General features: G+C 36.8%; 1 protein-coding gene across 2 annotated transcripts in view; it reads right to left on the bottom strand.

Annotated features, from left to right (window-relative positions):
* Nucleotides 1-21931, bottom strand: part of GALNT1 (polypeptide N-acetylgalactosaminyltransferase 1) — a 76590-nt gene that overhangs the window by 36986 nt on the left and 17673 nt on the right. Inside the window, exons 2-4 of one of the 2 annotated variants that reach the window (XM_065752860.1) lie at nt 20491-20662; nt 6321-6551; nt 1425-1599 (exon numbers count right to left, since the gene is read on the bottom strand). In XM_065752860.1, coding sequence (XP_065608932.1) covers nt 1425-1599; nt 6321-6459 — 314 coding nt within the window. In that variant the 5' untranslated portion in view covers nt 6460-6551; nt 20491-20662. The remainder of the gene's footprint in view (nt 1-1424; nt 1600-6320; nt 6552-20490; nt 20663-21931) is intronic. The other variant, XM_065752861.1, reaches the window with a different exon arrangement.

Below are 21931 nucleotides of genomic sequence, written 5' to 3'. Positions count from 1 at the left end.
AATAAAAAACCCACCAAACCATACAGAAATATCACAAATTAGCATTCCAGCTGTGACAGAAGTCTCCAAAGAACCTGATGATATTCCTTGCTGCTAAAACATGATTAGAATGTTAATGAGAAGCTCTCACCCACTGTTAGCTGCCAGTTTACAAAGGGAATTTCTTATCACAGAGCAGGTGTGATACAAGGGGCACATGATGCATATGAAACTGCAGGAATGCCAGGAGATCCACTGCTAAGTTCAAACTATGACCAGAGCAAAAGTGTGAAACAAGAAAAAACACACACACACAAAAAAAAACCCAAACAACTCCCAGTTTCAAAAAGAAACCCTATGAGTTTATGATTTTCATTCTTTCACTATACTGAGAAACAGCAAGTAATGACCATAAAATCTGATTGATAGTACCACTAAAAATCAACTGAAAGTTCATTCAGGACCTTTTTTTGTTTGTTTTTTTTAACTAATTGAGCTGGACTGTTTTTTAAAACACCAGCATACAACAGAACTCACACATTACACAGAATCACTTGAATCATTATTGCAGGCGAAGTTACACACAAAGCAGCTATTTATCACCCATTAGAAATGAAAAGTGGTCAGATCTTCATCTAACTCTTAACATCATTCTGAAAGGTAGGAAATGAAAAACAAATTAATCCAGCATCTAAGCTTTATGTATACGGAAGCAAGAGCTGACCTTCAAAAGAAACAGATTTTTCATAGCACATAACTCTCAAAGAAGAAAGCAGATAACTGATGGGCAAAATCTTATTCTACAAGCTCTGTTCCACTTGAGAGTCCCTTTCGTAAGTAAAGAGGGCTAAATGCAGGGAAGTCATCAGCTACCCATCCAGAACAGTCCTAAGAGAGTAAAGTAATCTCAGTTTTATTTAAAACAAGGCTATGATTTCCTTTTTCATTATGACTCAAATAGCTTTGAAAGAATCAATATTTCAGAGGTAATATCAAAAATAAACTAGATGGATATTAGAAAACATTATAATGCAAGCTTAATGATGCTGTGAACGTTTCATTAGGTAAGGAATGTTTAAAGTATCTATTTCTCATCATCACATCTTTTTTATTTCATATGACATAGAACTTTAGTCTGCCTCATTAAAAGTAAAGCATGAAGTTCTCAGAGATTTCTTCCTGAAACAGCAGTTCTTAAGTTAACTTTGTTTTCACTCAGCCAGATTCATTCCCCAAACAGCATTAATACTTGTAATCAGATCCACTGTTAGATAACACTGAAGGCAACCGGTCTCTGCTGTTCAAGGTAATTTCACGTAAGTACTATACATACAGGAAATAGTCCTATTTTAAATGTGAATACCTTCCAGGACATAAAACTTGGTTCAGATCACACTTCACACTCTCCATTTACATACAGTTTTAATACAATATAAGTCACTTACCCTTCTAACCTGACATCAGGTAAAGACCTGTTGAGTGCAATCATTTCACTTGCCATTAAGTTAAACTGATTTATTTTAAACATTTCTTTCATTTTTTCTTGCTCTTCTTTTGGAATGACCACAGGCTTCCCCATCTCTCCAGGTCCTTCATGTGGTTTTTGTATGGGTTCTGGAACTAAAAAACAAATAAAACGTTGGTAACTACTTCAGTGTTTGCTTACTTATATTTTATTTTACACATTACACTGTTCTTACTTAAAAATGGAGTTCTAAAAACACCAGATTTTGTAATGAAAACAAATCTTTATAGTTGAAAGCTTAATAGAAATAGTTCAATGCTGCTCTCAAAATCACAATTGATTTGAAATAAAACAGTAAGAATTTGTATCTACTCATAGTCTTGCTCTGGAACAGACGTTTATGCAAGTGAGTATTCAATCTTCAACAAAAACTATAATACCAAACTTGTTTAAAACAAAGGAAATTGAATTTAAAGTTGATGACAGAGAAAAAGGAGAAGAAAAGGGATTAAGTTTGACTTTTTTTTAATTATTTCTTTTAAATAAAAGCACTTAATAAGGCTATTTGTTGAAGTTCTTTACAAGTATTCATTTGCTTTCCTCCTGAACTGTTTTAAATGTTCAAATATTGAATTTGGGATATATTCCTACAAGTTCAGTGCAAAATTTTAATTAAAAAGAGAATAAATCAAATACTAAGACCTAAACAGAAGAGCAGGAAATATTTTAAAAGTTAAGTCACCCTTAATTAAAAATAAAGAAAATAAAATATCTAACATATTATCTTCCATCCTTGCTGAAACACTGAAGACTTAGCATAGAAACACACCAATACTTAAAATACATATATACACACCAGTAAGTGAAATGTGTTGCTGGTTTGCATTCAGCATTAACCAGTTACAGCCATACTGCTTTGCATGAGACATTTTCTTTTTCAAGTATCTGAAACACCTGCACTAAATCAGTAGCTTTTAGCAGAGAAAATCCTCCAACCAAAGTACTGTTTTCTTTATACCACATTCCCTATGACTGTAAGCTGTGCTACATACTACCAGAAGCTCCCAGCTAGCCAACTGTACACCAAACAAAAATAAAAATAAAATCACTCTGTCCAAGTACATCCTAAACAGACTGGATTTAAGCACATGCGTTAACCATGCTCTAGAGCAAGTCAGCTGTTTTGCCTCTGGACTTCAGAAAGTACAGCTTGAACTTCATTGCTACAAAATTATCTAGACTTGCTTATTTGCAATTGTGTAAACTTTTGAATAGGAATTTGAGCATTCTTAGATGGTAAGTAAGATAAAACAGTAGTATACATTTAGGCAATTGTTAAGGCTTAATAAAAACAATGCAAGTACGTTATCATCAGTGCACTTAAATTCACAGCACACACTTTCTGCTCAGATGAATCCATATAATGACTGTTTGATGGACTTCAAATCTATCAGAATATTGGTATGTAAGAAGGCTTTAAAGCATTATACTTTAAAAGACTAACTAAACTGAAGAGTTTTTCAGCACTCCCAAAAGTTAAACTCCTTATCACAGAATATTCGTGATTTAGAATAAAAAATTCTGTCTACACTGCCAGTTATGAGAAAACTTGGCTACACCAGCTCAACAGATGAGGCAGATTAACTGAAAACTCGGAGATGCTAGCTTAACACATCTATGACCTGAATCTAGCTGTACAAATTCCACACATGCAGCAGAAGAGTGCTTAGGTTTCATTAACAAATACACTGTACTTCATTTCAAGTTTTACCTAGATGAGATCCTCTCTCCTATCTCCTGTAGGAAAAGCCAGAAGCCATTAAACAAACCCACAGGCATTTTACAGAACATAGTAAATACAAAGGCAGGCCAACTTGTTATGCAAGCATGGAGATAACCTTCCAAGAAGAGTTAGCCAGTGGCTCTCAGCCTCCTGCATTTATAGTCACCTGTTTTCTCACAAAAGCACGAAGTTCTCATAAATGCAAACAAAAAACATTCTCACATGGTGACTAATATACATATTGTTAAAAGAAAGCCCAAATGAAGTGCTCATTTGTCCACTAGCTATGAAAAAATACACCTTTACTCTGAAGGAATGATGATATGTACTGGTGAGCTAGTGAACTGGTGTTAGGCTATACTTAGAAGTTTCAGCCACAGTGGAGGGGATGAGTAAAAGTTCCAACCTGTGACTAAATCACTAGCTCATGTAATCCCTGCCGTGGTTCCAAACTTTCTGTCCTTCGGTGTCCCTTTAGCTCTCAGGACCTGTATGCCCCAAAGGCCATTCCAGCTCCCCTTTCCACCAGCATCACCATCTAGTCCACTTATGGCCTGGCACAAACCCTTCCCCTTCACAGTTCACTTTTTTTTTCCCCTTATCTCCACACAGGCAGTATTTCAACTAATAGCCTTCCATGCCTGCCCCAGTCACTATCACCCATGAAGCCCACACTCAGGCCCATCTTACAGTTCCCTATAACCACACCTCTCCCCTGACCTTCCCCACAGGCTTGCCAGTGATCACCACAAAACCCAATACCCTGCGGTCACATTCTCAATTGCCCTCTGACTCTGGCAGACTGAAAAGAAAAGCAGACAAGGCCTTCTTGCTAATGAGCATCAATTCAGCTGTTCCTCTGAGCAGCAAGAACTGCAGTTAGCAAAGAAAGTATTCACATTCATTTAGTGTTTCATATTTTGTGCAGTTTGCAAAATATAACACTGTTATAAATATGACCCAATATTAGACACAGCGGGTGAAGCTCATAATTTAAGGTGCTAGTCTCTTATACCATCAATACCAAGGGGAAAGATTTTTCCTCCATGCTAACTTAGAGCATAGCTTTAACTCCCATTCAGGAAAATAAACTCCTTCCATTTTCTGCATTAGCAAGCTGAACTAAGCTGGCCAAAAGTTCTCCCCAAAATTCCCTGCTCCTACTGAAATATCTAAAAATCATTTTTTCCAACTAGGTGTCACAGTTTAAAATAAACTTAGTCTCTTCAGAAAGCTTACATTTCTGTAGATTCATTAAATGCCATGGAATACTTAAGACAAACTGCAGAGAAGAAATTGTACCAACTGTGACACAGACAACAAGACTATTAAATTCAAAACATTCTGAGTAGGAATAAATCCACTAGGATCCCAGTAAGTGAACTACTGGAACAAGTAATAATATCGAGGATGAAACATGCAAGAAGGTTAAATGGGAAGTATCACAATACAAACTACTAGTACTATTTCCAGCAGACATATTTCTGTGCATACCTTAATAAAATTCAGTTGTAAAAAAAAGTACATAACAATATACAAAATTCTTATGAGCCAATTATAAGGTGCTAAAAAGATACAGTATTTTATCATACTAAAGTTAGGGAAAGTCCAGAATGAAGACTGTACTCAATGCAATTAATGTTACGTGAGAAAGGTCATGATACCAAGCAATACAAATTGCAGATCTTCCTTCATCTGATGGAACTGAAAGTCACTGGAAGAAAAATACACTCTAAATATAGATAATTGTTAGATTCTAACTTTTCACTTGGTGTACACTGTTCAACCTAGCTCTGAGAGCAGACTCATAAGCTTCGGCAGATGTGAGAAATGAACATTCACTAAACATGCAATCTAAGGCCTGAGTATCTAATTTTGCCTTGGATAGATATGATATGGAAGTCTTCCAGTAAGTATTTCAACACGTAACTTGCATGAATAAAGTTAACTATACTTAATGTAATCAATAAATCAAAACCAGTTTTTATGTATATAAGTGTCAGTTGCTGTTGGTCAACAGAAAAAAAAATTGCAAGACAGCTCAAAAATATCTGTTATCTGTTAAGCATCACAAAAAACTTTGTGAGAATCCAAAACGTGGATCAATGCCCTAAAGAGATATTATTGATCTTATCTGCAAGAAAACTTTGCACAGAAATCATCAAGTTGCAATAAAGATAATACTTTCTACATGTTGCTAATTCATTTTCACTTTCATTTCCATTTACTAAAAAAGAAATCTGAAACTAAAAACACAAGCAGTGAAAACTGAAGCTGCTTCTGCAAAACTTGAGTAAACTAAAACCTCTCTGAAGAGCTTGCATGTACCTGTGAAAACAAGGTTAGCATTACTAAGCGCAGAAATTCTACATTCTTATACATTGCTGATCTCCCTGTGGAGATTTTCCAGCTCTTTTGAGCGTGGCAGAGAGGGAAGAATATTTCTTAAACACTTCGCTAATGTTATTCTGTATTAGAATAATATTGTTCTTAGAACATTTCAGAAAATTTAACAGGGAGTTCAAAGTTTTCCATAGCAGATCTCAAAAGCTTTTGTCCATTTTTTGACAGGGAAGCACTAATTAATCTCTGTTACACTTAGATGACTGGACTTAATATTTAGCATCACTGCATGTGTTTCCCATAGCAGCAGTGAAACAACTACAGCTATTTCAGTGGAAGAGAGACTGTACCACAAATGCAGATGTTTCAGAAAAACTGGAGGTGGCAGCTGCCTGCAGTTCTGAATGGCCAAGCGAAGATACCGCAAAAGTGCATTCTGCCTTCACCAGTTCTTCCTCCTACATATCAACTATTCATAAAGCAAAGGATCATCAAGTTCCAACTCCACGGCCACAGCAGGGCCACCAGCCTCCAGATCTGGTACTAGATCAGGTTGCTCAGGCCTACATCCAACCTGGTCTCCTCCAGCAACAGAACATCCACAAACTCTCTAGGCAGCCCGTGCCAGCACCTCATCACTCTCTCTGTAAAGTTTCTCAATCTAAACCTTCCCTCCTTGAGCTTAAAACCATTCCCCCTGCTGAAACAAATACTGAATGTTTAAAACAAATGTAATTTTAAACAACTTACCATCTCCAGCAGGCAGCCCCCGTTCTTTTTTCTCATCACATTTGTTGCATTCACTGAAGTAGAGCAATAGAAACATATCCAGAAGGACCCAAACCAAAGAGGTGGCAAGGACCACCTTGCAATATGCAAATTTTTTCATGGCACTTTAAGTCAAATACAAAAAATAAAAAAAATATAAATAAAAATATCAACAGGTTGCTTTAATCCAGTTTGAGAGACCACGTTCTATATCTGTAAAAGAAAAAAGAAAGAAGTCACAAAGTTACCTGAGGACAGCAACTAAAAGCAGAAGTTCTTCCAACATTTTAAAGGTAATCTAAGTTAATTCCTGAATATTGTATGTACCAAAATGAATGCTCTGGGATGATTAAAGCAATAATACTGCAGTCTTTTACTACAACAACACCCATCAAACAAAACATTAAAATGAGTAACCAAAAGAGACTGCTGAGTCACTGTAAAAGAGTTTAAACATCTAGAAAAAAAATAAAACAAAAAAGGAACCTTCTGGATCCTTAGGAAACCAGAACAAGCTACATGAATGAAAACAGGAACATCTTAAGAAGCAATGTAACAATCAGGGCCGAGCAAAGCCACAGGCCAATGTTGCTTATGGCAAATACTTCTGGCAAAACAATGCAAATCTCCTTTTTGGTAAAATAAACAGTACGCAAAGTAAATAAAGTACCCACAAGTCACTTATAAGGCATTCAAAGCTTAACACTTTAGTTGACACTTAAAATTACTTTGAAGTTCAATTATAGATCAAACTCCTATGCATTTTTCAACATGCATATATTAACATTTTATTTTATCCTACTCAAACTACAAGCAAAGTTTGTAACAAAAACTGCTATTTGCATGAATAACAAATCTGACAATTTTTTTTCTTTTCTTTTTGAAGGAGGCTGGGAGGGCACTAGTACTTTACACAAAGAACTGCCAAACAATCTGTCATTAGCAACTTGGTGATAAAACAGTAGATGAAATAACCACTAGAAAACGTTGAACTACATACATTAAGAAGAAATCCTAAAGTGTTCCCCCTCCCCCCCCACAGATGCAATGACTCTGAACTCTGGATTGCAGAGTTGCACTAGAAAGTTTTGTGTAACCAGCGTGATGATCAGCAGCAGTGAAAGAAAACATTGTTATGTGTCTGTAAGATGAGAACAGATAAAAAAAAATAAACCATCCCTTTGCCATTACACAGTACCAGTCTTCTCACCTTGAATATGTACTGAATGTATGAACATCCAATCAAAAGGAATATAGAAGGATTAGAAAAGACAAACGAGATGAAGGCTACAAGGAATAGCAGCATTACAAGATGTAAGCGATGAGACTAGTATTCTTTCAGGCTGGAAAAGAGGTAACCTAAACTAGGTAGCAGGTCTGTAAAATCAAGAATTGTGTGGGGATGGTAAACAGAGATCAGCAATTGTCTGTTTCTTTCAATACTAGGAGGAGGAACAGACAGGAGAGTTTAGCAGCAAGAGGCTAAAAAACAAAGAGAAGACACGCAGTGGAACTCCTTGCCGCAGCTCAGTGCCAGCAATGCAAGTCCATTCATCAGCTATTAAATACAAAGTCTTCACCTCTAGGCCAGGCGCTCCCTGTCTTCAAATAAATGCATGTGCTAGGAGAGAACAGTGAGGAAATACCATTACAAGTTCTTCTATTCTCTTCTCTATACAAAAACTATCAACTATTTTCAGAAACAAAATACTGTACAGACAAATCTGTCGGACATAGTATGACTACTTAAAACTCTCCCGAGAATAGTCATCTTTTTCTCTGGTTTTGGACACCATAGAAATAGTCTGGAAGGAAAATACAGTTATACTGTTACTCTAGATGACAAAGAAAATAAATGCCAGTTAAAACTAACATGCTTTAAAAGAGAAGAAAAATTCTTATATTCTCTGACCATGGAAAGATATTCAGCTACAAAAGTAAGCATAAAACACACAGGAGCACAGGACTTTTGGGTCCTCAAATTAGCAAGACACTGGGAAGAAGCGTCTATACTATCTATACTTTCTTCCATAAAAAGCCCAACCAGATATGGTATTTTATAATGCTTAAGCTGCCATTATATCTGCCTTTAATGCAAGAAGAAAAAAAATCCTCCAAGTTCAGTGAAACGTCAAAAAGGCATTTTGAATCTTCTGAACTCTTCAAGGAAGTTATTAGAAGAGACAATGGTGCAAAGTCCAACACGCAGAGGATAGCATAGCTATGTCCCTTTCCTGTATCTTAAACAGAGGTTCTCATCTCTTTGTCCAGTTAACCACATCTTAGTTAAAATCTACAGTCAAAATGCATTGTTTGAAAGCATTTCCATTCTGTTTACCAAAATATTTCAGGTTAGAAAGAACCAGGGAGTGCTATCTAGTCTAGTCTCCTATTCAGTGTGGTAGAATTTAGACAGAAACACAGTGAAACAGAGCAGCCCAGGAAGTCTGATGAAGCAGCTACCCCTTCATTATATCTAAGCCATGAATCTGAAAGAGCATTTTTAAGAACATCAGCAAAAAAAAATAACCTTAAAAATAACAGCTTATTCAGTAGGATGGCAGTTCTAGTGACAATGAAAAGGTTTAAATACTCAGTAACTTTTCTGCCTGGTCTCCTTTGTTGTTGGCCAGGTCTGCTATTGTGTGCCTCAGATCTCAGTCCAGTGGCAGTCCGTGGGAGTTAAACTTCATATACAGAACAGACATTGAATCAGGGATCCCTTAAGCCTCTTAAGACACGTGCAGCTCCAATGGTGCCAAATGGGAGGCATCTGATAGCATTGAAGGAGCAGACTGATCCCACAGCAGAGCCACACTACCACTTCCAAGGCCATGGTGATCCAAAGAGTTGCATTAGGATCAGGAAGCAAGCCACCATCGAGGACAGAGAGGATATAAACAAATACTCCTGGAACCTACATCCAACACAAAGAACAGAAAAGCCATTCACTAACAGCACACCATATCTGACCAGCAAGGCAGCTTGCTTTAAGGAGATGACTGATTTCACAAACAAGGGAAGAGCTGTGAATGCTGTTTATCTCAACTTTAATGAGAACCATGACAGCCTTTCAGAATCTTTGTCAGAAGTTGGAACATGTGAAATACAGATTAAGTAGAAAATAAAATCTTTTTCAAAAGAGGAGGAAGACACCTGATTCTTTTGGATCTGTTTTGAGCAGAGGGTTGGACAAGATAACCTCCAGCCACTCCTTGCAAACTTAAGTATTCTATGATTCTAACAAGATTAATCAGGACTTTGTGCCAAAATGGCAAGAAAATCCTCAGAGACACCGAGTCCACAGCCTCTCTGAATAATGGTTCAGTGTTTGACTGACCTCGTGGTGAAATATTTTTCCTTTAAGACAAAGTGGGTCCTCCATTGTTTTAGTTTATAATTACTGTCTCATCCCCCTGCCATGCACCTCAGAAAAGAGCTGAGCTCTGCCTTCTCAGCAGCCTTCCTATAACCAAGAGAAAATTATTAAGTCTTCCTGAAATGACCTCTTATCCAACTCAAAAAAAGCTCTGTTCCCTCAAATTTTCCTCAGCACTCTCACCACTCCAGCCACCCTCCAGAGGCCTTTGGTTGAGTCTAACTAGGAACAGATGGGAAAAGGAGTGTTCAAAACTCTAACAAAGTACTTGAGATGTGGAAGAATCTGTGCAATAGCAGGACAAACTAGACTGAGAAAAAGAAGTGTAGTAAATACGCAGTTGCCAACCACTAAATCAAGTACCACGTCAGATAACACAGGGCCCCATCCAACCCAGCCTTAAACGCCTCCACGGATAAGGCATTCTTAACCTCTCTGGAGACCCTGTTCCAGCTCCTCACCATTCTCAGAATGGAACTTCCTCCTGGCACCTAATTAAAATCTCCCTTCCTTTAGTTTAAAACCAATCCCCTTCATACCAGCACTATTGATACATGGGAAAAAAAAAAGTCTATTTTCCTCAGGTTTATAAACTCTGTTTAAATAAAGGAAGACTGCAATGAGGTCTCCCCACAGCCTTCTCTTCTCCAGGTGGAATGAGCCCAGTTCCTTCAGCCTGTCTTCCTAGGAGGGGTGCTCCAGACCTCTGATCACCTTTGTGGCTGCCCTCCGGACCCTCTCCAAAAGTCTAACATCTTTCCTGTGTTGCGGATCCCAGACTTGGACTCATTATTCCAGCTGGGACCTCACGAGGGCAGAATAGAGAGACAATCATCTCCCTGTACCCGCTGGTCACCCTTCTTCTGATGGAACCCAGGATACGACTGCCCTTCCAGGCTGCAAGCACAAACTGCTGGCTCACGTTCAGTTTTTCATCCACCAGGATTCTCAAGTGCTTGTCAGCAGGGCTACACTTAAGGAAATCTTCCCCCCAGTTTGTATGTGTGTCTGGGACTACTCCACCCAAGTGCAAAACCTTACACTTTGCTTTGTTGAACCTCACTGGGTTCAAAAGCCCGACAGGGGTCATACAATTTAAACAAGTAACCACAACAATAATACAAAAAATTTATAGGTTTACTCAGTAGCAAATGCAATTATTAATGTAATAAACAGAAGAATTTTGCAAAAGTACGCATTCCTACTCCATTCAAAACACTGGCTAATAAGACATGAATTTTTATGCCATAGAAGTAAACTAACAGGAGTATTAAAAATGCCTTGGAAAGAGAAGAAAATTCTTGATAAGCTACAGCTTCTAAGCGGAAGGAGGAAAACTAGGTACATACAAGTCTTGTTACTTCTGAAGGTCAAGCATGTTTCCATCCCACAAAATCCACAACACACTTGACAGCATGGGAAAAGGTCAACTTTAAAACTATTGCTTGTGTAGCGTATTGTTTCACTTTACCACCTGTTTTTTCCAAACAGTTGACCTGAGAAAAAATGCTTAGTCTTTTCAGTATGATGCATGACTATTCAGTCAGTTTTAGCTTTGGATCAACTTAATTGTTTATACTAGCTATCAGTCTTTAATAGAACTGTTTGTAACAGAGACTCAGCAGAGGACTTCATTGGCTTTACAGAACTAAACCAGGATTCTGGACTAGATGCAGCATCTAAGCCAATGCAAAGCTGATCTAAAGTTTGATTTCCAAACGTCCAGGTATGAAAAAACATTAGCTGTCACAAAGTAAAGGCTCATCAAGATTATAACAACATAACTTATTTCTAAAGGTATTAATATAAATTTAAACTGTATGCAAAGTGAATAACTGAACAGCTTTTAAGGAAATATTGATGGTTACTCTAATTTTTAGCTTCTCAATCTATTTAATAATGAAGGAGAAAAGACTGGTATACTGTAGGCAACCCATTAGGCACTGAGACTATGTCTGAATTTCTGAGGTATAATTTATTAAACAAGAGAACCAATTGCAAATTGCCAGTGTAACCATTGTATAAAACTCCACATACACGAACTATTAACTATGTCTATGCAAGTTGCATGCTCCTGTATTTACAAATAGTAAGAGATGCTAAAACTAGACTCAGGTTTCAGAATTACTCTTGCTGTGCTGATACATTTTCTACTTTGTTTCTGGTCCATGATCTATAAATGGGTCGGTTTGAGGACACAGTGTTATTTATTGTCAATATTATGGAAAAAAAAAAAAAGAAAAAAAAACATTCAGACCAATAGGTCAGCCCAACACCTGTGGAAAACAGCTCTATTTTAGAGGAGAAATATCTCCGCAAAAGGATAAAAAGCAGCAGGTACATTTCATAAGGAAAAAAAAAAAAAGATGAGATTGGGGATGATAGATCTCCCTACAGTTCACACAGATCTCATCAGTATGATGCACTTGTTTGATGGATTTTGGAAGGTTTCAGTACAATTCAATAAAAGCAAGTTTTAAAACAAGTAATGAGAAGAAACAGATCATACTCATCTGAGCAGTAAGGGAAATTTTCTTTTAAAAATATATCTGGTGCTGGAAAATCTAAGAAATGTAGCTCAGCAGAAAATCAAATTATATACTTGCTCTATGTAGAAAGATTGCACTTGAAATTCCTCAGAAGAAAATTTTGAATTGAGAAGTCTTTTTTTTTTTTTAAATTAACCTCTTGAAATAAAAACACCACTTGTATTTCTAAAACAGCTGAGGCTTGAACTGAAGGAAGAATAAGAGAAAAATAGGAATAGCTGACTATATTTGAGAAGTTAGTAAGAACAAATATGCTTATAAAAGTAGATGCTCTTATGAGATGAAGATCAAGCTCTTCATATAAAAGAACAATGTTAAAAATACAGCAATCGATATGCACTCAGTCTGTAGTTCAATCAATGTCTGAAACTAAGTTACTGCGCACATGAACCAATCTTCTGATTCCCCTAATTTAATCACCTCAGTAGTCTAAAAAGCTAAAACTATTATCATTAGTTGTAAATACATACATGTAGAAGGAAATAACATTCCTAAATTGAATGGGAAGCTTTCAAAACCAAACTCTTCTTTCGGACACTATGACGAAAGTAACTTTAAAGACATACTTGAAAGGGACAAGTATCACAACAGCTATGCCATAGCTACAATTATTTAACTTCTGAAAATAGTTTCTGGTTTCACAAATTAGAGTACCTCATTTATTCAGTTACGTTCATAAGCAGTATGCATTATCTTGATTAAAGCTTCTCCATATTTGCTTGAGAAATGAAGCATGTTGCTTGGCCAACGCTTGCACCTACTCCACACTACTATACAGTCCTTCCTGATTCTCTTCCTAATTAGTACCATTCAAATAATAATGATTATCATTTGCAGATTAGAAATAACGTGGTATAGACCAAATATTAATTATATAAGAAATATAGTTTGCTTCTATTTAAGATGGATTAAATATGTGAAAATGAATTGTCAACAAGAACAGGAAAGTACAAAGGATCATACCCAAGATGGACTATAAACAATTGAGATTACCTAATCCAATAAAACTCACAACTGGCAAGTGTAATTTCTTCTGCAGGATCCTGAAATAACAGCCATGTCAAATTTTGAAGTACGACAGGAGAAAAGCCAGGTAGTATGTGAATATCACACAATAACTAAATGATTGGGAACAGGCATAAGCACAAGACTATTCAAAAGGTCAGGAAATGGTGCAGATTTACATTCTCCCTACAGATGGGTTGAAGATAAAATAATAGATTATTTATGAAGTCCTCAAACTCATGTCTTTGAAAGGCTTTCCTAACTTACTTCTTTTCTTCCCGCCAACGGGTGTTTGTTATACTATCTTTAAGCCTCACCTTGCTTACAGAAAGAACTTGCAAAAGACAAGGTTTCTAAGGACCAGATGAAGAATATTTTGATCAGATAGAAGTTTAAAGCCAGGTTATTCGACTTTCGGAGTTGTATTCTTTTCTACCACAAGATTTGGTACTCAAGAAAAAGAAGAATACACACAGTTAGGAGACAAAATATTCCCTATCAGAACATCACTGTAAATACTAGTAAATCTCAAGAGGATGTCTAAAATTTGGAAATCGGGAATGCAATATAAGTACTGAGACTATTGCTGTCATACAAACAGCAGAGATGCACTAGACTCCTACTTCCATGGTTTTAATGGAGCTTTCAAATCACTGAGGCAACAATTGCTCTAATTCTTCTGTCTGCTCTCCAGGTTGAAGGAAAGTGAACTAAAAAGAGACAGATTTATTCAGAAACCTTTCACACGTTTTCATTCTTTCCTCAATTGCTTTGTAATTTTAAATGTACTTCTACTACACCCAGTGAACAATCAGTATACATTTCTTAATATGCCAATCCTACACAAATTTATCTTTTTTACATTACAACTTCAAAAATTAGTTCAATTTAATTATAACACATAACAGCATGAATACACAGATACTGTTATCACCTTCGAGGTACAATGCAACATTTTTTCACAGGCATTCAGCTACTAGGTACAATAGCAGCAGCAGGTTAAGTTCAAGCCATAGTCATTCAAATCTTTTCTTTCTTACATTAAACAGCAGATATAGCCTGTCCTGACAGCCACAGAAGAGGCAGCCCTATTAGAAAGGCAGATTTATAAGCCAACACAGTTGTTTCTTTTCTTGAAACAATCACAGTCTTAAATTGGGCTTCTGACAGCTTAGATGCTGACAAAGGGAAAACATCCCTCTTCAGAGCCATAGCTTCATCACACGCACTCTCTGGGAGGGCTACTGAGTGCGCTTGACTTAAGAGTAACAGCCAGAGGATACAGGCAGCATTTTCATCATTGAGTACCGCAGGCAGCATGAAGGCAGTAATTCATTCACAAGTGAAAAGCTTTTGTTATCAACAACAGCAAGCGAGGGTTTTCATTCCAGCACTAGCAATGCACAAAGCTCATAAATCCCTGACAGACAACAATTAGTGCCTGAGATGTATCAGTAAGACCATCAATAAGCTTTCCACTCCCCTCACAGAGTGCTAGAAGGCTGAGGAGGTACTTTTCTTTATTTTTGGAAGACTGACAGTTGATGACCTTGTTGTAAACTATAAACTGAGCTATAAACTGACCCCAGCTATTGATAAGCCTCAAAAAACCACGCTGGTCGCTCTTCCAATGCTAAAACTACAGGACTGGGAAACAGAGTTCACGTCAGCACAGGTGTTCTAGGTGACAGCTTCCATTTCCTCCAGAAAAAAAACAACTTTGTCATGTAGACTATATACCCTGTAAGTTTACCGTTACTCAGAGTTATTAAAAACTAAGTGATCTTAGCTTGACTTTCAGAGCCAAACGCAGGCTCCAGAGTTATTTTCAGAAAGTAAAAGCTTAAGTATTCAACACTTACACTACACAGCTGTAGCTTCACAGTGGCAGAGAAAGGTTATTAGTATACTCATCAATTGCAGACTGTTACAAAGACATTTAAACACCTCCATATATTTTAGATCCTCAGGACTGTGACACGATCTAAGACAGTATGAAGGCTTCAAGCCAAAAGCAGCAACACTTGGCCTTCACTAACACCAAATGCACATAAGCACAGAAGAATTTCTAATAATCAAGAAATCCCACGTTCCAAAACAACTTTTAAAATCACCTGCAAGTGCAAGATGAGCTATAAGCAAAACTAGCAAGCAGACCGGACACATTTTAAAGTTAAAATTCCCACTTGAAAAAAAAGATTTACTATTGAGAACAATCTTCTTTAAGAAGCAAAATAAGATGCAAAAGATTAGACTATATAGGAGTAAAAACAACTGGAAGTTGTTCTATACTCTCAACATTTGTATCTTTCATTTTCCTTCACGATGTGTCTGTAGTCTGGAAAAATCAAATCTGATACCAAAATTTGTTTCAAGTTCTACATTGAAGCGTCAAGTTCGAAACTCAGTTTTTACCAGCTGAGACTGAGCTGAAGTGAATGCTATCCTTCTCAGTAATGACCTTTCATACAGACATATCAAATACTCGATAGAATTTTCTGCAAATGATTTCCTTCAGTCTGCACACTTGAATTCAAAATAACAGGTAATATTTGCTTCTGAAATATTTTGTGGAAATGTGCAGAGACTCTTCTCGACACCAACAAACAACGCAGAGTGGAATTTAGATTACATTCTGCTACTAATATAGAAGTTACAGAGGAAGTAAAATAGAGGACCAACTCGGGTGTCAGTGCAGAAGAACTACAAATTCCAAGTGGAAATCTTAGACTAATCAGAAGTCAGAATTCTCTGTTGCCAAGCTACTTACACATTCTTAAAAGATGGTCAAAGACCCGAGCAGCCTACGAACAATCAAGTGAACAAACCTTTCGCAGGACATTCTTGAATTTATCCTCATATGTGAGGAGTTAAATCTTGCAAGCCAAGTCTCAAACATTATAAAATATCCAGCCTCTGTATGACTTAAAATTATTTAGATATCTATCAAAAACTAAGCTAGAGTGGAATAAAATTGCTCATTAATTCTTCAAAAGCTTTTACACATAGCATAAAATCACACAGGCAAATAGTCATCATTAAGGATGAATCACTAACAGCCAAGAACTTGGATTAAAGATAAGCAGAGTCAGCTGATCAAGAGAAAAGATTATAGATTTCTGGAAAGATGGGATAAAATGCAAAAAAACAGAATTAACTGTCTTTATGGGACTAACTGCAGAAATCTCTAACCTTGAAAGCTTTCTGTCATAGATTAATAATACAAAAGGGGAAATCTGAATAAATACAAAATATACTTGAGGAACATTTTTCCCCTACATGCAGTATTTGTGAAAAATACTCAAAAACTTGCAAACTTTCTAAAATAAAGGTATATTTGAAAACAATAAAAGAAAAAATGGTGTTAAATAAAGAGCTATCATCCTAGAGAATCTGTTTGAGTCTTGCCTAGAATAACTTGCTGACAAATCAAATGCATGCAGATACAAAGTTAAGAAGTGCTGCATAATTACAAAAAACAGTTTTCCACCAAAATAAATGAATAAATGAACAACCCTCTCAAGAAAATTTTTAAAAGGTAACAAAAAAAATGCTTCTTCTCTAGACAGGAAACCTGACCAGGCATGGAAAAGAAGAAAAATTTAGAATTGTCCAATTTTATGATATTTTCACAAAGCCATTGCAGTGCTTCTCATGAAGCTTGTCATCCCATTGCTACAGACACGTGTGAATATGGATTCTACATAGAAAGCAAATGGCAGTACTTTACACGCAGGTCCATACAGCTGTCAAGCATATATTAGCACACACAAAGCCCTTTCCACACTACACAGCTGTTCTGTTAGCAGTTAACTTCTGCTGCCAATAATTGTTTTGTACTTAAATAACTAGCACAGTATTGCACTAAGGTTAAGATTCTTCTCATTCATTCTTCCCTTTTCCTCTTAGTCACTTTTTTTTTTTTAAATAATTCTGTCTTCCCATAGATTTCTTGCAACACACAGCATGTTATTTCTCAGGATTAAGTTCTTCACTTCCTCTGTCAATCAAAGCAGATGTACACATGGTATAAAAAGACTAACCATGAGATTTTCTTCAAGATTTCATGAAATTGTTCAAGGAAAGTGTTTTTGAAGTAGGCAATCTTTGTACTTCAGGGTCCTACTTAGTATTACAGTTCAATGAGAAAAGAACTGTCAGATAAAAAGCAAAATAGGACTGACAGAGGAAAGTTCTGGAAAACTTTAAAATTTGGAATTGTTTTTAACTCTGGGCAGAGATAGAAGGAACTGAAAAGTGGTTAGAGTATTTTGCAACACACCCTGATATAGCAATGGCCCCTGCCCCAAACTAGAGTTCTGGGTGCTTTGTCCCCATAACATCTTGGTCTGCAGCACGTGGACTGATATTTCTACAGGATCAGAACATAATCTCCATAATTCAGACTTCAGGTAAGCCAGAGTTCTATTTACTGAAGCGCTTGTGAACCCTAACAGTACGAAGGAATTTACAGAAGTATCACCGCTGCCCATGTTCAACTGCTGTAAAGGCTAGTTTGAAGTTGGGGGACATTTTACACAAGAGAATTTTACTCTCTCTCCTTTCCACTGCATTTTGCCATGTGGCATTCAAGCAAGTAACTGCCTTTATCCCTCAAGCAGGCACCAGCTCTGATCAATTTCTCTTTCTGCGAGCAAACATTCTCCTTCCCTCACTGCTCTTCCAGCTACATCTCCAAGGCTGCTACCATACTAAAAAAGAAAAAAAAAAGATGAAACAGAGTCAGGACAAAAAGACAGACTTCTGTTGCTGCCACAATTGAGGTTGTTCAACATGAGAAAGAGGCAAGAAAAATAATAATAAAAGAATGAAGGTAAGACTCCACCTCTCTAAAAAAATATATAGCTGCACATACGATTCAAAAAGCCCTAATCACACAGTACTCACCTATGAACTGAACATGGCTTTTCATCAGGGTTTAAATAATTACAAATGATAGATCTAGCCACCAATGCTGCAACTAACTACTGGCATGTGCCTAGCTCATTATAAGTCATTAGCAGGCATAACTTCTGCAGTCTCAAAGTGGAAAGGAAAGAACCCAGACTGGGCCAGGTCATATTAAGTTCCTAATTCTAATAAATCAATCTGTTTTTGCATTAGTAGACCCTACAAATATGAATATGTGAAAAGCTTGATGCATAGACTAAAAAAGTCCAACAGAACAGCCATTGCTTCTTGGTAATTACAATACATAGCTAGACAGAAGAGTCAAATAACTTAATTGCAGAATACAGAGACTACATAGGAAAAAAAATGGAACAAGGAAGGACAAGAAATCAAGCTTAGTAAACTCATGGCCAACAGCTTTGTCCCACCTCAACTCTCCAGATACACTAGATAATTTCAGTGAAATAACAAACAAGAAAATGTTTAGACAAGAAAACTTCACTTGCCAGTATTTCCAGACAAACTCAATGCTGGCTACATTGACATCTCCAATAGCAATATTTTAAGCTTCTTTACACTCATTAGAGTAATAACTCCAAACAAATAAGTAAAAAATGCACTAGTTAAAATCAATTTGCTGAAACTTAAAACCACAAAATATAAACATATAGACCAAGAGCATGTTGCTTAAGCCCAGTCAAGCGTGACAAAATGTGGGTTTTTGTTTTCAGAATGAATATCCAACACTCTGGACACCTCTTTAAAAGAAGATACCATTATCAATAAAGAAAAATGTAACGAGCAAGAGGCCTACATTAAACATGGATATTGTGTTTAAAGAAACTCTTGAGTAGCACTATTACGATGCTGTAATCACATCTGCAGAGGAAATTCCAGTTTGGTAATCCAAAGGTTAAATAGGACCACTGAGGAATACAGCACAATACAATGAGGAATCCACTGAGGAATATAATGGAAATGTTTTGCAAATTCAGCTATAATTTAATTGGGGACTGCAGTATTTGAGTAATATAATTGTTTCATACGTTAGTTTGTAATTTAAATCAAATCATAACTGTATAGTCTCCTTCAAAATTCTACGTGCCAATTTATTTGAAGCTACAGTAACCTTTCTTCACCTTCCCTAAAGAAACTAGAACCTAGTGCTGTTCAAGAAGCGCTTAGATGAGGTGCTAAGGGATTTGATTTAGTAGTTGGGTAGGGATAGTGATAGGAGGATGGTTGGACTAGATGATCTTGTAGGTCCTTTCCAACCTTATGAACCTATGAACCTAGATGTGCTTGAGAAGGCTGTATGAAATGGGTCAGACTGTTGTTAAAGATGCACCAACAGGCCAGCCTCCTGCTTCGCAAAAAGTTTATGCAACAAGGTAAACCAAGGAACAGATACAACAGAACAACAATCAAAAACAGTCGTGTCTCATCAACCACATCAGTTCTCCAATACTTTCCTAGGCCAAAGAAAGCAGAACAATCAAGTACTGTCCAACACCGGCTACTTCCACTCAAATCTGTTACTTGACTAAACTCACCATGAGAGACAACAGCCACAGAGCAGGGGACCAGTCTACAGGGAAAGCAACAGCAGTGAAGCTTCAGCTAAAAACACCACAATGAACCCAGAAGCAGAAGCAAAAGCTATACTCCCCTCTTTTTCATTTCTTTCTTTGTTGTTGTTGATGCTAAATTTCTACTCTGAGTAATTAATAACTATGTAGCAGTATTAGGTACGAATTTTGTCAGATTTCACTCTCTCCCCTAAACTGATGACTATTTAAGACACACTTAGCGCAAAATGGTTTGTAGGAATGAAAAAGGGATGCTTTAAGAAAACTGTGTCTGTAGGAAAAAAAAAATAACAAAACCAAACAGGCTTAGTTGCTGTTCACAGCTAAGTATGCTTCTGTTAGAAGCTACAGCCCAGAAGTTCCGCGTTTGAAGACTGATCTGAATTCTGACTCATTGGCCTAGATCTCTCTTCAAGATTTCACATCGAAGAAGTAGAATTTAGAACTAATTGTAGTACTTTATTCAGATGTAGAATTTTTCTCTACTAGCAAAGAACCATAGTAGCTGATAAACTGGTATTGTGCAAACAGTTAAATTAATTGGTACATACAACTGACCATGTCCACAAAGGACCCAAGTGAAAAGAAAAATAAGAAAATATGTGATGGCAAATGAACGGTATATGCGTAATCTCCATCCCCTTCACTCTTAAGATGTATCCAAAGTAGACAAGCGTTACTGAAGCATCAAAAATTCCTGAATCCCATATCATACTAACCTCCTCTGCAGGTTTACAGCCATCTGGATGGTCTACAAGCACTGGTGGTGAAATCCCACTGCACTGCAGTCAAGCGCTTGCGGTAGGAACCATGGAGTGGCGAAGTGATCTAGGTCATTCTGACATGAACACAGAATCACAGGTCTTCCATCCACAAGGTCTTAAGGCTGTTCTAGAGAAGAACAGAAACTCAGATAAGTTCCAAATTCAGTTCTGGCAGAGCTTGAGGTAAAAGGGGAAGGTCATAAAAGCTTTCCAACTATTCAAGACTTCAAAATCCAAAATTTCGCACGAGGAAGAAAGAGCCAAAAGACTGCTGCTAAAAAGAGCCTGTGAGGAAAGCAACATATGCAGAGCAGAGTGGAGAGGTGGAACAAGTCATCAACATCTTGTAGCCTTTCAGATGATATGATTTGAGTAGGAGGACTGCCTGTCCTCCTAAATAAGCAGTTATCTATTTTTGAGTTCTATATATGTCGCCCTCTATCCAATCATGAACACTTAGCACAGCAAACGGGGAATTGTTCTCAAAAAGGCTAGAATACAGCCTCTTCGTGGCACACATTCACATGAGCAGCTCCCTAGCAGATCACTCATTCGGGCTAAATTTTTCCAGATATATTCTAACTGGGAGATGTAGTTTTTCTTACATTCTTTCATCTCTCGCCCACAATTTAAACATTAGCATTCATAATGACAGCTTGGGGAGAGAGGGGGAGCATTATTAATCTAACACAGCCCTGATCCTTACAAGCTAATATATTTTCAAATAAATCTTAGAACGTGACACCTGAAAAATGATGTCAGAGGCTTTCCAAGCGATAGAATTTTAGCAGTACTAGAAGAAGCAATTCCTTCAAATGTCTTCCTTTACTCAGTTAATATAGCAGCATCAAAAGGAAATTCTAAGTAGTTGAAAAGCAAACAAAGTACCTTAACAGATGCAAGAAAGAAAATTTTTCAATTTTTAATGCAAGTGTAACTCGTCTACACTTAGGTAATAATTGCCAAGTATTATGAGCTTATTTGCTGCATTATATATGAACCTATTAAGTTATTCAAGTTCATTGTTCCACCTGCTTAAACTGATAGCTCTCTGTACTGCCTATTCCAATGCAAAAACATGTACAACACAGAAGAAAATTAAGGTGCTAGCACTATCAAAACGTAACAGTATGGATGAAATACTTCATAAGTTAAGCTATGATTGGCAATAAAAGATGTTTGTCAACTGCTTATTCTAAAACATTACTGTTTTTCCTGCTTCAATATAGGGATATACTTAACTGTTTCCTTTTTATTTTTTTCATATCAAAGCAGAAAAGACAAATGCTTCAACTCAGTTTTTCTATGAATTTAAGAATAAATGACTACAATATTCATACTATTCCTATTCTATCAGTGTGTATTTAAGCAAGCTCATATTCACAGAAGGAGCCTG

The sequence above is a fragment of the Cyrtonyx montezumae genome, unplaced genomic scaffold (genome assembly GCF_038088225.1).
Source record: "Cyrtonyx montezumae isolate F1298 unplaced genomic scaffold, pur_monq_1.0 scaffold_8, whole genome shotgun sequence".
NCBI lineage: Eukaryota > Metazoa > Chordata > Aves > Galliformes > Odontophoridae > Cyrtonyx > Cyrtonyx montezumae.
The sequence above is the reverse complement of the archived record's forward strand: the minus strand, read 5'-3'. Positions and strand labels throughout refer to the sequence as shown.